This window comes from Marmota monax, unplaced genomic scaffold, assembly GCF_021218885.2.
Source record: "Marmota monax isolate L192 unplaced genomic scaffold, Marmota_monax_Labrador192_F-V1.1 WCK01_AAM20220418_F8-fsc00291, whole genome shotgun sequence".
NCBI classification, from domain to species: Eukaryota; Metazoa; Chordata; class Mammalia; order Rodentia; family Sciuridae; genus Marmota; species Marmota monax.
The window spans coordinates 1,133,481-1,147,109 of NW_026693329.1; the positions used below are offsets into that span (position 1 = coordinate 1,133,481).

A 13,629-nucleotide genomic window follows, 5' to 3' on the forward strand; every position below is an offset into this window, starting at 1 on the left:
AGCAGAGGGAACAACAGCACGTGCAAAGGCCCTGTGGTGGGAGTGGCTTTGCAGGTATGGGGAATAGTAGGGAGGCCTGGATGACTGAGGTGGGTGAGATGGGGAAGAGCAGTGGATAAGGTTGCAGATCACGGGGGCCCATCATTCAGGGCCTGTAGCTCCTCCCACCATGAAGCCCACATGTCCCTTCTTCAAGAAAGCCTTCCTCCTCTGCTGGAAGTTGTTGGCCTCACCTGGTGTGCACCGGCAGTCTCAACAGAGTTCCTTCTGGTGTGTGATTTCTCACCACCCCCACGGGACTGTGAAGATGGAGCCCTGTCTGGGCATCCTCACTTGGTGATCCTTGGATGTTTGGCCCTGGACCTCTGAAGGGCAGCTCTGCTGGTAAGGAGCCCAGGTTCTCTCCTCCCAGGCTTGCTGGGAAGTTCTCACAGGACAACCTGCTCCCCTAGTTCCCGGCACTCAGTTGTCTTGGATAAAACACCAACACATCGCTCCTGCCTGGCTTTCCTTGTGTTACATTCCCTTGCTGTGACAAAATCCCTGAGATAATCAAGTTACGAAGAGGAAAGGTTCATTTATTTATTTTTTTTTGGTTTATTTATTTATTTAGTGCATTACAATTATATATCATAATGGGATTGTTTTGAGTCACTTTCTCTTGTTCTTTTATGCTCATCCTATAGAGTTTCAATTTTCTTGTTATCAAGTCATGAGCTTGGTAACATTTTCATCTTTCTCTGCCTTAGGATCATAGAATCAATGTGATTCTCAAGGTAGAGATCACCTTGGCAGTTACCTGAGTCCTGTTATTCACATGAAAACTCTGAGTTTCAAGTCAGGATGGTTTTTTGATTGTTTAGTTACTTTAAAAACAAAAATGACATAAAGTTAATTTTTCTGATTGGTTTATGCACTTTCCAATCTGCTCTGTGTTTCTCTGTTCTCTTTATATGTTTGCTTTCCCCAAGGAAAAGAAAAAAAAAAAAGAGGGTACATTGCTCTGTAGGTGATGTAGCACACGTACCAGTGTTTGCCATATTCCTGTGTTCTTATCCATCCCTGTCCTAGGAAAGGTTCATTTTGATTTACAAATTCAGAGGTTTCAGGCTGCACAGTCCCTTGGTCCTGTCACTTTGGTGGCACAGAACGTCACGGCAGGAGTGTGTAGTGGATCAGAGTTGCCCACCCGAGAGTGCCCGGTCTCAGTGTCATTCCACATCTAGTGGCTCCCTCCCCGAGCTTCTCCTAACAGGACAAGCTGGGGATGGGGGTTCAAGACCCTTGCCCGAGGTGGGCCCCTCACCCTCCAGCTCTCTCTCTTCTCTAAGTTCAGTCCTGGGAATTCCTGGGAATTCCGTTGCGACAGCCCGGAACGCACTGACAAGCGGCGGAACCCGCATTTCCAATGCCACCTACTTCAAGTGTTGGGGTGACGCGTTCTTTAAAGGCAAAGCCTGGGAGACCAAATAGCCGCTGCCCTTGACCATGGTCATGGGGGTGCAGCATACAAGGCCCGGAGGCTTCTCACCTGTACGGTTTGGACATTAAGTATCCCCCATAAATGCTCATGTTGGGCAACGGAGCAATATTCAGAGGTGAAAAGATCAGACCGTGAGGACTATAACCCAGCCAGTGGATTAATCCATTTACTGGACTGCTAATTTGAAAGGGCTGCCTCGCTGGGTGGTAACTGAAGGCAGTGGGTCATTAGGGTTTATATTTGGTCCCTGGCTCCTGTCAGATTCCCAATTGTCACAAGGTGAGCAGCTTCCCTCCACCACCCAGAGCAATGGCAATAGCTAGCCACGGACTGAGACCTCTGAAACCACAGCCCCCAATAAACCTCGCCTTTCCTAAGTTGTCCTTTTGGTCGCATCAACAAAAAGCTGACACGTCACCACACTGGAGATCCGGTAGAAAACATGACCAACTCCTCAGCTCGACACGGGTGGGTAGTGGCTGGGCGCGGCGGCCCACACCTGTAATCTCAGCTACTGGGGAGGCTGAGGCAGGAGGATCTCAAGTTCCTCAGCGGAGGCCACGTCTATAAGTAAAACATCAAGAGGGCTGCTGGGGATGTGGCTCAGAGGTAAAGCACCACCGGGTTAAATCGCCGGTATGAGAAAGAAAACTCACGACACTGAGAGAAAAACCAGAGAGCATCCTCGACAACCAGAAAAGCGTCTTTAATCATTTTGTCTCCTTGGGCAGAGAGAACTGAGAACACGACCCTAAACTCGATCCTGCAGGTGGCAGAGTAGCAGGCTGAACGCACCGCCTTGCCGGATCTCGTGGGAGATTTAGGGCACTGATCTGGAAGAAGTGGGACCCTGAGAATTGTAAAAGGGATGTTTGGGTGGACTTGAACCAACCTAGGGACGCTGAACCGAGCGAGAACAGCGTGAGGACGTGCACACTCCTGCTGTGACCCCACCACCCGTGAGACTCAAGCCCTCTCTATGGCAGCCAGGCACTCTTGAGGTCTCACACCTGAGAGCCCCAGTAGGGCCCACCTCATCCCCCCCACCCCAAATGAGCAGGGAAGTGGAAAATGTTATCTGTTTATTGCTTTCTGGGGCCATCTGTCATCTGAAGTAGAAATAAAATCACAAGCTTGGCACCATCATTCAGGGAGGATGGGTTTGGCTTAGTCCCTCTGTGTGGGCTGCAGGCTACTGACTCCCTATGACCCTCAGTTTCTTCATCTGTTGAACAGGCCCAACTACTGGCATCTCCTGGGATGGTTGAAAATTGAGACTGTGAAAGGCTCAGCCACCGCTGTGCCTCTCCTCTTTTTTGGGTGGGGGGAGTTAGATATTTTACTCTCCAACTGGGAACTACTAGGAAAATTCCCATTCGGGAGACGGCGACCTCTCTGGGAAACAGGATGGCATGGGACATGGCCTTCATTATGATCCCTAGGCTGTTGGCATTTGGATGGACCCCCCCCCCCCAACTTCCTGTAGGACTGAGCGCAGTTCCTGTAGAAGAGGCTGATGTCACCTCACCAGCCCTGTCCCGGGAAACCTGTTCCCAGGCAGGTGAGAGGCTGGGGTCCGAGTTAGACTGTAAAGTGGAACTGTGTGGGGTGGGTCGGGCCTGCTGGACGGGAGAGGCACTGCCCATACCAGGGTGGGGACCCTAATGCCAAAGCCACTGTCCTGCAAGGGGAATCTCAGCCACGTCCGGGTGTCTCAGAGTCTCTGGCAGGTGCTGATGGTTAGGTTGGTCCCTAGTGACAAGGAACAAAGAACACCTTCGTAGCCTGCCTTTCCCATTCCTCCTGCCCCTGGGGGGGCTCCAACGTCCTCACTGCACACACTAGATTGCACGGGGGACAGCACACGCAGCAGCAGCTCCCGGGGAGCCGAGGTCTCCCTTCTGTTGAAATGCTCATCATTATGTTCAGAAATCTGAGAAGGACCGGGGATGGGGTCTAGCTGGCCGGACACCGCTGGGGCGGGTGGGTCCTGGGTAGGAAAGGCACCTGTGTGGACTGGACAAAGAAAGGGAACCCCCCCCCCCCCACAGGTCAGACCCAGCAGGAGGAGAGCACGAGGCTTCAGATGAACAGCTCCCAGTGGAGAGGGGGCAAATGTCCCTTTGCTCCTGGAGCGAAGTGGATCAAGAGAGGGGTGTGGCGGGGAGGCCGGGCAGGAGGGTAGCACCAGAAGCTGAACTGGGCTGCGGGCCGGGGGCTCCAGGTCAGGGTGGGGATGTAGCTATTGCTGCTGCTCCAAGGCTCAGCTGGCGACCAGGGCCAGGCCCAGCACAGCTCGGTCACCACCCCTGCTGTGGAGTCTGGGGCTTTAAGGCAACCGGAGGAGGTGAGCATGCTCAGGTCCCCCTCCCCCCCCCCCCGCAGGAACTTGGGACGGGCCCACTGGGGACGACCCGGCCACTCCTCCTGGGCCCAGGGCCTCCATATTCAAGTACTGAGTGAGTGTCTCACGGGCTCGTGGCCAGTCATCTGCTGTCAGAACGCGGTGGGTGGGGACCTTAGGTTCAGGCAGGGATGGGGCTGCTTCCTCCTGGCTCCCCTGCTCCTTGAGACTGTGCTAGTCCTCGGGGACCTCCCGTGGGGCATCCCTCATGTTGCCGCTGCAGGGCCACCTCTGTGGGTAGGCTGCAGCGTGCAGGGCCACCCCATCCTGTCGTCCACAGCCCCAGCACTGGCTCACCGAGCTCGGAGGAAACGTGGGGAGGACGTGTGGGAGGGGTCGGGGTCCTGCGGGAGGGACTGGAAGCCCTGGTCCAGCGGCCCCTGGACAGGAGGGGAGACAGTGCGGCCTGTCTACTCGGAGGGCTGGGACTTGCTCATTTAGCATCTTGACCCAGGAGCGGGGGGTCACCACTGTGTGGGACACGGCACAGCTGAGCCCCTCCTGCCAGCCATTTCTTTCGGGAGGCCCAGGGTATTTTTCTGGCCCTTCAAGGAAGCCCTTTGGGAACAGAGCTGAGGAGCACGTGAGGAACGGGCCACCTGGGCTCTCCTGGAGGCCAGAGCGGGAACTTCTGCACCCGGCCCAAGGTGAAGGCCTGGGAGGCAGGGGATGCTTGGGACAGATGCCACCGAAGGCCCACACCCATGACTCGCCGTGGTGGGGGCTCAGCGGTGCTAAACGGAGGGGGCCCCCCCAGGAAGGCTGCCAGCCTTCCTCGTGTGTGTGGGCCTTGAAGTCGCTGCCGCCGGGCAGGAAGCTGTCTGAGCCCCCGCGCTGGCCGTGGCTGGGGGAGGAAAGCTGGGGATGTTGGTGCCAAGGCTGGGAGACGTGAGGCAGTGATGGGAGAAAGGGCCACCGGCCAGCCCAGCACCACGGGGAGGAGTCACCAAGGCACCCCAACACCCACCCCGCCCTGAGCCCCGGCATTGGAGGCAGAGAGGCACGGGAGGAGTGGGGACGAACCGGAGCCCCGGACACCCCCCAGAGGAAGGGGCACGTCACATCCGAGGATTCACTGATGACTGTCCCCTCCACTCAAAAGGGACTGGATTCCTGGGTCACCCTCGGCTCCATAGAGGAGCAGGAAGAGACTTGACCCTTGTGGGGAACAGGGTACAAGAAATCAGGACCCCGAGCCCTAACCAGCCCTCAAAGGGAAGACACAGGGTCCCCTAAAAGGGGGGGGGGTGTCCCACAGACCCAAGTCATGCTTGGCGCACCTCCCAGGCTGTCACCAGGAAGGCTGGTGTGGGTAGGGGGCCTGGGACTTACAAAGGCCAACAGAATGGACCTGGCCACAGCTGGCCCCGCAAAGAGAACTAACGCTCTGGTGTTTGGCATCAGTAAAAGAAACCTGCCAGCGGAAGTGCTCCTTTCTCTTGGTGATGAGGCCGTTGGGGTGGGCGCTGGGGGGTCAGTATGCCTTCCTCCAGCTCCAGCTCCCAGGCGAGCCTTCTTGAGAGTGCCTGGACAGGTAAGAGGCCAGCAGAAGTCGAGGCACCGAGGAAAGCAAGGTAAGCACCCACTGCTTCTCCCTGAGCCTGCCCACACCCACCCCGGGCTCCTGTGCGAGGGTGTGCACATGCGCAGAGCCGCCCCTGGGCCAGAGCTCCGTCCACACCCTTCTCGCTCACACCAGGGGAGGGGGTGCCCTTTGCTCTGCCCCCCACCCCCCTGCACCAGGGCACCAAAGTTCTGCAGAAGAGACGTGGGGGGAGGGACGGGGGAGTGCTGGTGGCAGAAGAGGCTTGGTGCCACCGCTCTGCGAGGTTGGCACTCGAGGTTCTTTCTTGCTCCTCTCAGCTCTGGGAAATGCCCTCCTCCTTCGTAGAAAGGACACAGCACCAGGTATGGGAGGGGTCCCACGACAGCCTCCTGCTGAATCACAGAGCAAGGACCCCCCCCCCCCCACCCCGGGCTGGCCCCGGGTCCTGTCGCGCTGCCCACTGAAGGCGGTGGGGACCCTCTTTTGCCCTGGTCACTGGATCACCGCCCATCCTCGGCCAGCCATCTTCAGGAGCCTGGACACAGGGCCCCGGATGGGCGTCCTTACAAAAATAACTCTGAGCCTGTCCCCAGCGGGAGCAGGTTCCTGAGAGCACGCGGGGCTGGGGCCAAGTCCGCGCGGAGGGGCCGGCAGGGGGCGCTCCTGCCCACGGCCGGGGCTACGGCTGCAGCCGCTCCAGGTACTGCGGCAGGGGGTTCTCCTTGACATACTTCTGGATGTACCAGCACGTGAGATGGGCCTTCAGGTCCTCCTCCACCACAAAGTCCAGGGCAGCCTGGCGACCGCGGCAGAGGAGAGAGTGGGTGGTCAGAGCCCCCAGCCTGAGAAGGTAGTGGTCACCCACCTCCTCTGCATCCCCCATGTTCTACAGCAACCCTCCCACTTGGCCCACGACAGGGGGTCCCTTTCCTAGCGACTCGGGATAACCCCCTTCCCAAGCCTGAGCCAAGAAGCAGAGGCTGTGGTGGGTGAGGGGGAGCCGACAGAGGGTCCAGCTAAGCCTGGGAGCAGGCCTTGCGGGGAAATTGAAGGCCATTCTCGGCTCCAGAAGCAATCGCCCTTATGAAGCTCAGACCTACAGTCCAGGCAGCCTGAGGTTTCAGGGGCTTTGAGGATGAACAAAGTTGTGGAGTGGATTGGGAAAGGGCCATGAGCCCACTGACCTGGCTGTTCATCCATTTGTCCCCCCCACCCCCCAGAACTTACTGAGCAGCTACTATGTGCCAGGTCTGGGGCCCTAGGACAGAATTAGGCTGTGGTAACCTTGGAGATGTGTCTGCAGCAGGATTCTGCCGATCGGGAGCCTGGGCCCCAAGTGACTGCCACTTCCCTCAGGAGGGCCAGGGAGTATAGAGTACTGCCCAACACCCCTACTGCCCACTGTGACCTGCTGGCAATGAAGACCTGTGGGTCTATACTCTGGCCAAAAAGCACGCAGCAATCAATTGCCAGGCCGCAGCCTGACTGAGCGGGAGGGTAACTGTCCCCAGGGCCCCCCCACCTGCGGATGACCCTACCTTGGCGAGGTGTTTGGCAATGCCACGCCCGCGGTAGGCATCCGGTACCTCGGTGTGTTGCAGGTCCACAATCCGTTTGCCCACATACTCATAGAGCAGGACGGCCCGGTCATGACACCCTGAGGATGGGAGATGCAAACAGGTTGAGGCTCGGTCAGCTTTGGCCAAGAGTCCTACAGGACCCAGGAGAGGACGCTGGGATGGAGAGACAGGCACGTGGAGCCAGGTTACTAGAACTGAATTCTGAATAACCGTTGGGCCTCAGCTTCCTCACAGGGTTGGAGGCAGTGGGTCTTCTTGCTCTCCCAAGACCACCAGGACAGGGGCTCCCCAGGCCACCTGCAACTTCTGCTGTGATTCCTCCAATCACAGGGTTTTTTTTTTTTTTTTGAGTATCAGGGATTGAACCCAGGGTGCTTAACCCCTGAACCACATCCCCAGCCCTTTTTACTTTTTGAGACAAGGTCTTGCTAAGTTTTTTAGCCCTTGCTACGTTGCTGAGGCTGGCTTTGAACTTGGGATCCTCCTGCCTCAGCCTCCTGAGCTGCTGGGATGACAGGCGTGTGCCACAGGACCTGGCTCAGTCCCAGTTTTTAGCTACACGTCGTCTGTCTGTCCACCTAACCATCATTCCATCCACTCACCCATCTATCCTTCCATCCAACTATCCACTCACACAGATGGCCACCCTTCCGTCCTCCCATCGAGTGGTCTATGGAGCCCCGGGAACGGTTTCAATCCTGGGCATAAAGCAAAGGCCAAGACACCAAGAGACCTGCCTCCCACAGCATGACGTGTCACAGGGTGGGAAAGAGCCCTGAGGAATGCTAGGTGGGGGACAGAGTGCTGGAGGAGGAGGAGGAGGCAGGTGCAATGGCTCTGACGCCCGATAGGAGGGACGGCGAGGCCATGTGGCTAGGGTGGAGCAGGTGATCGGGAGGATGGAGGAGAGGAGGGCAGGGAGGTGACAGTCCTGCAGAGCCTAAGCCATCACGAGATGGGTCAGGAAGAGGATGCACAGGAGGTGATTCTCAACTTCACGGGGGGGGGGGGGGAGACAGACTGGGGAGACAGGAGCAGGGAGACCAGTGTTAGCTGCTCTGGTCCTGGTGGGTGACACTGGGGGCAGCCTGGGGAGGAGGAGAAGAGGTGGGACCCCGGAGCTGCCCTGAGGTTTTCCCTTGCAGGATCTGAGTGCGGCTAGACCTCTGCTCCTTATGCTGCTCCATTCATTGGTGGGTCCCTTCTTTTGTAATGGGAGTTGAACCCAGGGCTGCTTGACCACCGAGTTTCGTCCCCAGCCCTCTTTACTTTTACTTAAGTTTCCCAGGTTGGCCTTGAACTCGCAGTACTCGTGCCCGAGCCTCCCACATTGCTGGCATGTGACATGCATGTGCTCTCAAGGCTGTCCCAAGCCTTCCAATGTCAGGGAGTTCTTGTGCATGAAGGAGATAAATCCACTGGGTGCGGGGAGGGTCAGGGCCATTATGCAGAGGGCAGTCAGGAGGAGGAGCCCTCCCCGGAAAATTCCCTGAGCTGAGATGTGTGAACATGAGCAGGAAATGGCTGAGGGAAGAGAGGAGGAAGGACAGGTAGAGGGCGCGGCCAGTGTGAGGTTGGAAGACACCATTCCTTGGCTCCCAAGGAAAACATGTCAACATCAAGTTGTCTTTCTCCGTGTTTTAAGAGCCAATCGTATTTCACGTATTTCTCACTTGAAAGGAAAAAAAAATTGCATTTTACATGGCTTAACATTAGTAAATTCTGCTTGGGTGGCCAGCCTTGCTGTGCTGCTAGCTGTCACAAAGGGAAGAAGATATCAAATGAGCCACCCAGGGTCCTAAAAGCAAATCAGACTCCAGAACAGGATCCCACCCCCATTTGTCAGGCTTTCTGGCCCCTGAAATCCCTTGAGTCTCCCCAACTCCAGGAGGGAGGCTCCCCAGCCAGCTCCCAAGTTCCTCGGGCAGCTGAGGAAAGTGCGTCGCAGAGTCAGGGGTCACACAGCAGGTTCAAGGTGATGCGGGGACCAGGCCTCTGAGTCCCAAGCCAAGTTCATTCTCCTGCCCCACCAAGGCATGCCCACCGCCCCTGCTTCCTGCCGCTAAGCCTTTGCCTGAGCAGTTCTTGGTCCAGAATGCTCTCCCCCAGCCCTTCCTCTGCCCCACACCTCCAGGTGCCCTGCACTGGCGCCCCCTCCTGGCCTGACCGTTGATCTGTGGGCTATGCCTACCGCCCTGGCCAATGCCCAGCTGCAGCTTCCAAGGCCACCTCTGCCCCAGCTGTACCCCACAGGACTTGGTCCTCAGGGCTGCATCTGCTGGGCTTAACTCCGCCCCCTTGGGACAGGCAAGCAGCCATGAGAAGCTATTTGGGACTGACCTGATCCCTGAGGGAGCTGCCCACCTACCCTATTTAATTAATTACTCCAAATTCACTGAGGGCCTACTCTGTTCAGGCAGAGTATGGGGTGCTGAGCAGTGAACAAAACTAACAAAATCCTCCCGCGTGGAGGCTCTGTTTCAGTAGAGGAGACAGGTAATAAACAATAATTATTACAAATGACTCAGGATTCTCAAGTGATGGGTATCTGTGTGCTATTATAGGACATTATAGCAGAGAAGGGGCAGGGATTTGGGGGAGGGGGAGCGCCATTGTAAAGAGAGTGTACAGGGGAAGTTTTTCTTGTGCAAGGACTAGAAGGAATGAGGGGAGATCTAGAGTATGAACAGGTTGGGTAGTGAGGACAGCATGTGCAAAGGTCCTGGGGTAGGATATTCGAGGAACGGCAAGGAGGCCAGAGTGGCTGAACCTGAATGAAGCAGGGACAAATCTATACCACCCACCTCCTTCCTAGGAGGACTGAGAATCAGATCCAGATCATGAATCTGTAGCTGGTTCCCAAAAGTTAAAGGTCAGGGCTTGGGCGTGGCTCAGAGGTAGAGTGCTGGCCGGGCCTGTGGGAGCTACCAACTGACTAACCAGCCAAATAAAGGAAGTAAAAGCCCCCATGCCAATGGGGACCTTCCTGTGGCTCTTTACCCCAGTGCCCTGTGCAGCATCAAAGGGCCCAGCAAGTCGTCAGGGAAGGTAGTCACAGGGAGACACAAAGGCCACAGTGGACCAGGGGTGCTGGGGGGAGGGGGTCTTGGTGATTGGGGCGGGAAACGGTCCCCCATGGGGCCAGGCACTGTATTCTCAACCTTGCAGGGTGCTGGGGGAGGCCAGAGGCCTCAAAGCCTCTTGGGGGGCCTCAGGCTTCCTATCTGCAAATGGGCGGTGGGGAGAATGTGGAAAAATTCCAGGATTCTGGGATCCTGGGTGATCCTGCTCCTTGCAGAAAGATGGACACTCAGCCCTGGCGGAGGGAGGGAGAGGGAAAGGTGGACACTCACGGAGTCCCTAGAGTATCCACCTGCCTCAGAGTCAAAGCCAAATTCATATAAATTCACACTCCCGAGGCCTTGCGCCATCTGCTCACCATGATCTCAGCCCCTCTTCCTACCTACCGGCCCCTCCACTCTGCCCTGCTGCTCTGAACGCGCACCGGGCAGCACAGGGCCTTTGGACGTGACGTTCCCTTGACTTGGAACATTCTTTGCTGGGGCCGCTCAGTTTCTTTCTCCGTTTCTTGGGAGGAGACCTTCCTGGACACCTGATTTTGAAACAGCAGCCTCACTCCTACACACCCGCCAATCTTTCCTGCGCCCCTTCTCCCCAGAGTCCTACTTATCTAGGAGACTTCACAATTTATCTATCAGCCACGTTCCCCCTCGACGCTATCAGCTCCATGAGTCCCTAGCACCTTGAAGAGTGCTGGCACACAATAGGTGCTCAATAAAGAGTTGGGGAACAAATACGAGCTCCTCCACACCTTGGATGCAAGACTTTGGCCAGCCATTGCACTGCCTGGGCCTCAGTATCATCTGTAAATGATAGTCAGAACCAGAGCTCACAGGAAGATAAACAGCCCAGCTCTGCCACAGGGAGACCCTGAGGAATAAGCCTTCTCTGGAGGCCAGGGAAATGACAGTCCCAACATGGTCCTGCACTGCCAGCCCCCGACCGCTTGACAGCTCAGACTCAGTGCCCACATCTGTTAATGGGCACAGGGGCACCAGCCTCAGGCTTCCGTATAGGCACTAGGAGACCCTCTGAGTCTGTGCCCCTCCAGCTCAGGCAGGCCAAGCTGGACACACATCAGCCCTCAAATATACCCAGCTCCAGGCCACCTGGACACCCTGAGGCCAGCCCTGGGCTGTGCTGTGCCTATATTGGGGACTTAAAAGGAGCTGCCAGCTTCCCTCTGCCTCTGAATTGGACTGGGAGGATCCCTAGCCACACCTATAGTTAGCCACAGGGCAGTAAGTTCCAGAAGGGGACAAGTGTAAGAATATGGTTGGATGACAGCCAGCCCCCAGTAGGGTTGTCCTTTGCCATTTTTGGGGGAAAAAAAATAAAAACTCAAACATTCCTTTTTCTTTCTCTCTGCAAGTCTCCTGGGCCTCCTGAGCCAACCAGGGGAACCAGAACCCCCCTGGAAATCAGAAAAACCTCAAAAGAGAGGATCTGAAAAGCCACAAGGCTCTTCCCACAAAAGTGGCCGGAACACTGAATGTCACTGCCAATTGGGCCGCAGCCAGAACCACAGCAGAAAGACTTGCTCCTATGAGGGAAGACTGTGTGACAGGGTCAGCAGGGTCCAGATTTGAGCTTTCGCCTCTGGCCTCAAGTGACGCTGAGCAAGACACTTCCTGCAGCTCTGAACTCAATTTACTTATCTGTAATGTGGGGTGGTGTGTCATCACACATCTTAAGAGACATTGTGACAGTTGCATCAGAAGGCCATGGAAGTGGTAGGGCCTAGCTCCATGCTCAGGATGCCCAAACAGAAGTCCCAGTTCCTGCGACAGCCATGAGTGCCCAGTGGCCGGAGCCAAGAAGAATGCTGTTCCGCTGCTACCTCAACTCAGAGGCTGACCACCTCTGGGCCTCCATCTTTCCCTCTTGGAAATGGGCACAGTGGCCTCTAAGAGGCTTGGACAGTATCCAGGGAGGGCTGAGCTGGGGATGGAATGTGGAGAGTTCAGGGGGATAGGATGTTCAGGGTCCTCAACTTCATAACCTCTATTTCCAACTTCTAGGGGGGAAGGGGATGTGGGCTGGTAAAAATCTCTCTCTACAGGAACTAAGGACTTGACCTTGTTTTCTGATTAAAAATAATAATAATAATGCTCAGGGGGCTGGGATTGTGGCTCAAGCGGGTTGGATCCTCAGCACCACATTAAAAAATAAATAAATAAATAAATAAATAAATAAATAAATAAAGGCATTGTGTTGTGCCCATCTACACCTAAAAAATAAATATTAAAAAATAATAAAAAATAAGGGCCTGGGGATGTGGCTCAAGCGGTAGCGCGCTCGCCTGGCATGCTTGGGGCCCGGGTTCGACCCTCAGCACCACATACAAACAAAGATGTTGTGTCCGCCGAAAACTAAAAAATAAATATTAAAATAATAATAACAACAATAATAATAAATAAATAAAAATATTGTGTCCACCTAAAACTAAAAAAATAAATATTTTTTAAAAATTAATGCTCCATCCACATTTTTAGGAGCCCAATGCGCGGCTCCGTCCTTCACGTCCAGTGAAGTGTGCGCTACTCCCCGAAGCACTCAGAAGAGACAGGCCGAGTGGCCACTGTCCCAGAGTCACCTCATTGTCACCCTCCCCATACAAACCCATATCACACTCCCTGCGAGGGCAGAGAGAGAGAGCCCTTCCCCGTCAGCCCCAGGTGGCAGGAGGACTCTCCAGGGGGCAGATTCTAGTGTAGGGAAAAAAAGCTCGAGTTCCCGGGGCAGCGACCAGCCCCTGAGCCGCCCGGGGAAGGGGGCAGGTCCCCGACGACCGCGGCCCTCGCGGGTCCCCGACACCGGAAGGCAGGCAGCCGGGCGGCGCAGGTGGAGTCCCCTGGTGGCTCGGACGACGCGCTCCCGCGGGCTCCGCACAGCGCCCCCCCTCCCCCCGGGGCAGCCCGGCCCCGCGCGCCCCCTCGGCCCCGCGCGCCCCCTCGGCCCCGCGCCCGCCCGCCCTGCGCGCCGTCCCTCCCGCCCCCGGGGACCCGCTCCCCGGCCGCTGGCGCAGACAAAGGGCGGGGGCGCCGTTACCGTTGAGGCGCACGGTGAACTGGCGGCGCCGGCGGTCGTGCTCCACGCGGATGGGGCAGCCCTGCTCCAGCGCGCCCAGCGGTACCGCGGCCGCCGAGTGCGCCATGGGCGCGGGCCGGGCCGCGCGGGTCGGGGGGTCCGGGCACAGGAGCAGGGCGGCTGCGGGCGCGGGGCGGCCGGGGGGTGGGGGGAAACCCGGCGGAGAGAGAGAGAGAGACCGCAGGCGGCGGCGCTGAAACTGACACTCGGCGGCGGCCGCGGCGGCAGCAACAAAAAAAAAAAAAAAAAAAAAAAAAGGAGGAGGAGCGGGGGGCGGGGGAGGGCCCCGGAGGCGGCCAGGAAATCAGCTGTGAGGTCACGTGCGGCGCGCAGCCAATGGGCGCGCGGCCTTTTTGTTTTGATACATTCCATTCGACTCTTAAAGTGGCCGCGCGCCCCCCACGGGCGGCGTTCCACTTTCGCAGCCCCAAACAAAACAACGCGC

General features: G+C 56.9%; 1 protein-coding gene across 2 annotated transcripts; it reads right to left on the reverse strand.

The window, feature by feature from the left end:
* Nucleotides 1-3,079: 3,079 nt before the first annotated feature.
* Nucleotides 3,080-13,407, reverse strand: Natd1 (N-acetyltransferase domain containing 1). 2 transcript variants are annotated; one of them, XM_046456750.2, is made up of 4 exons: nucleotides 13,146-13,407; nucleotides 6,972-7,090; nucleotides 6,165-6,229; nucleotides 3,080-3,235 (listed from the first exon to the last, which is right to left on the reverse strand). In XM_046456750.2, the coding sequence occupies exons 1-4, from the start codon at nucleotides 13,249-13,251 to the stop codon at nucleotides 3,145-3,147; spliced, it is 381 nt and encodes a 126-aa protein (XP_046312706.1). In that variant the 5' UTR covers nucleotides 13,252-13,407; the 3' UTR covers nucleotides 3,080-3,144. The 2 variants fall into 2 exon arrangements, with proteins under 2 accessions (XP_046312706.1, XP_046312707.1); XM_046456751.1 differs by lacking the exon at nucleotides 3,080-3,235 and having other exon boundaries at nucleotides 4,634-6,229.
* Between the last annotated feature and the right edge of the window lie 222 nt (nucleotides 13,408-13,629).

Coding starts and splice junctions, on each gene's coding strand:
- Natd1 (XM_046456750.2), bottom strand. CDS start 13,251: ATGGCGCACTCGGCGGCCGCGGTACCGCTGGGCGCGCTGGAGCAGGGC. Junction 7,091..13,145: donor GTTCACCGTGCGCCTCAACG/GTAACGGCGCCC, acceptor TCCCATCCTCAG/GGTGTCATGACCGGGCCGTC. Junction 6,230..6,971: donor TTGCCAAACACCTCGCCAAG/GTAGGGTCATCC, acceptor CGCGGTCGCCAG/GCTGCCCTGGACTTTGTGGT.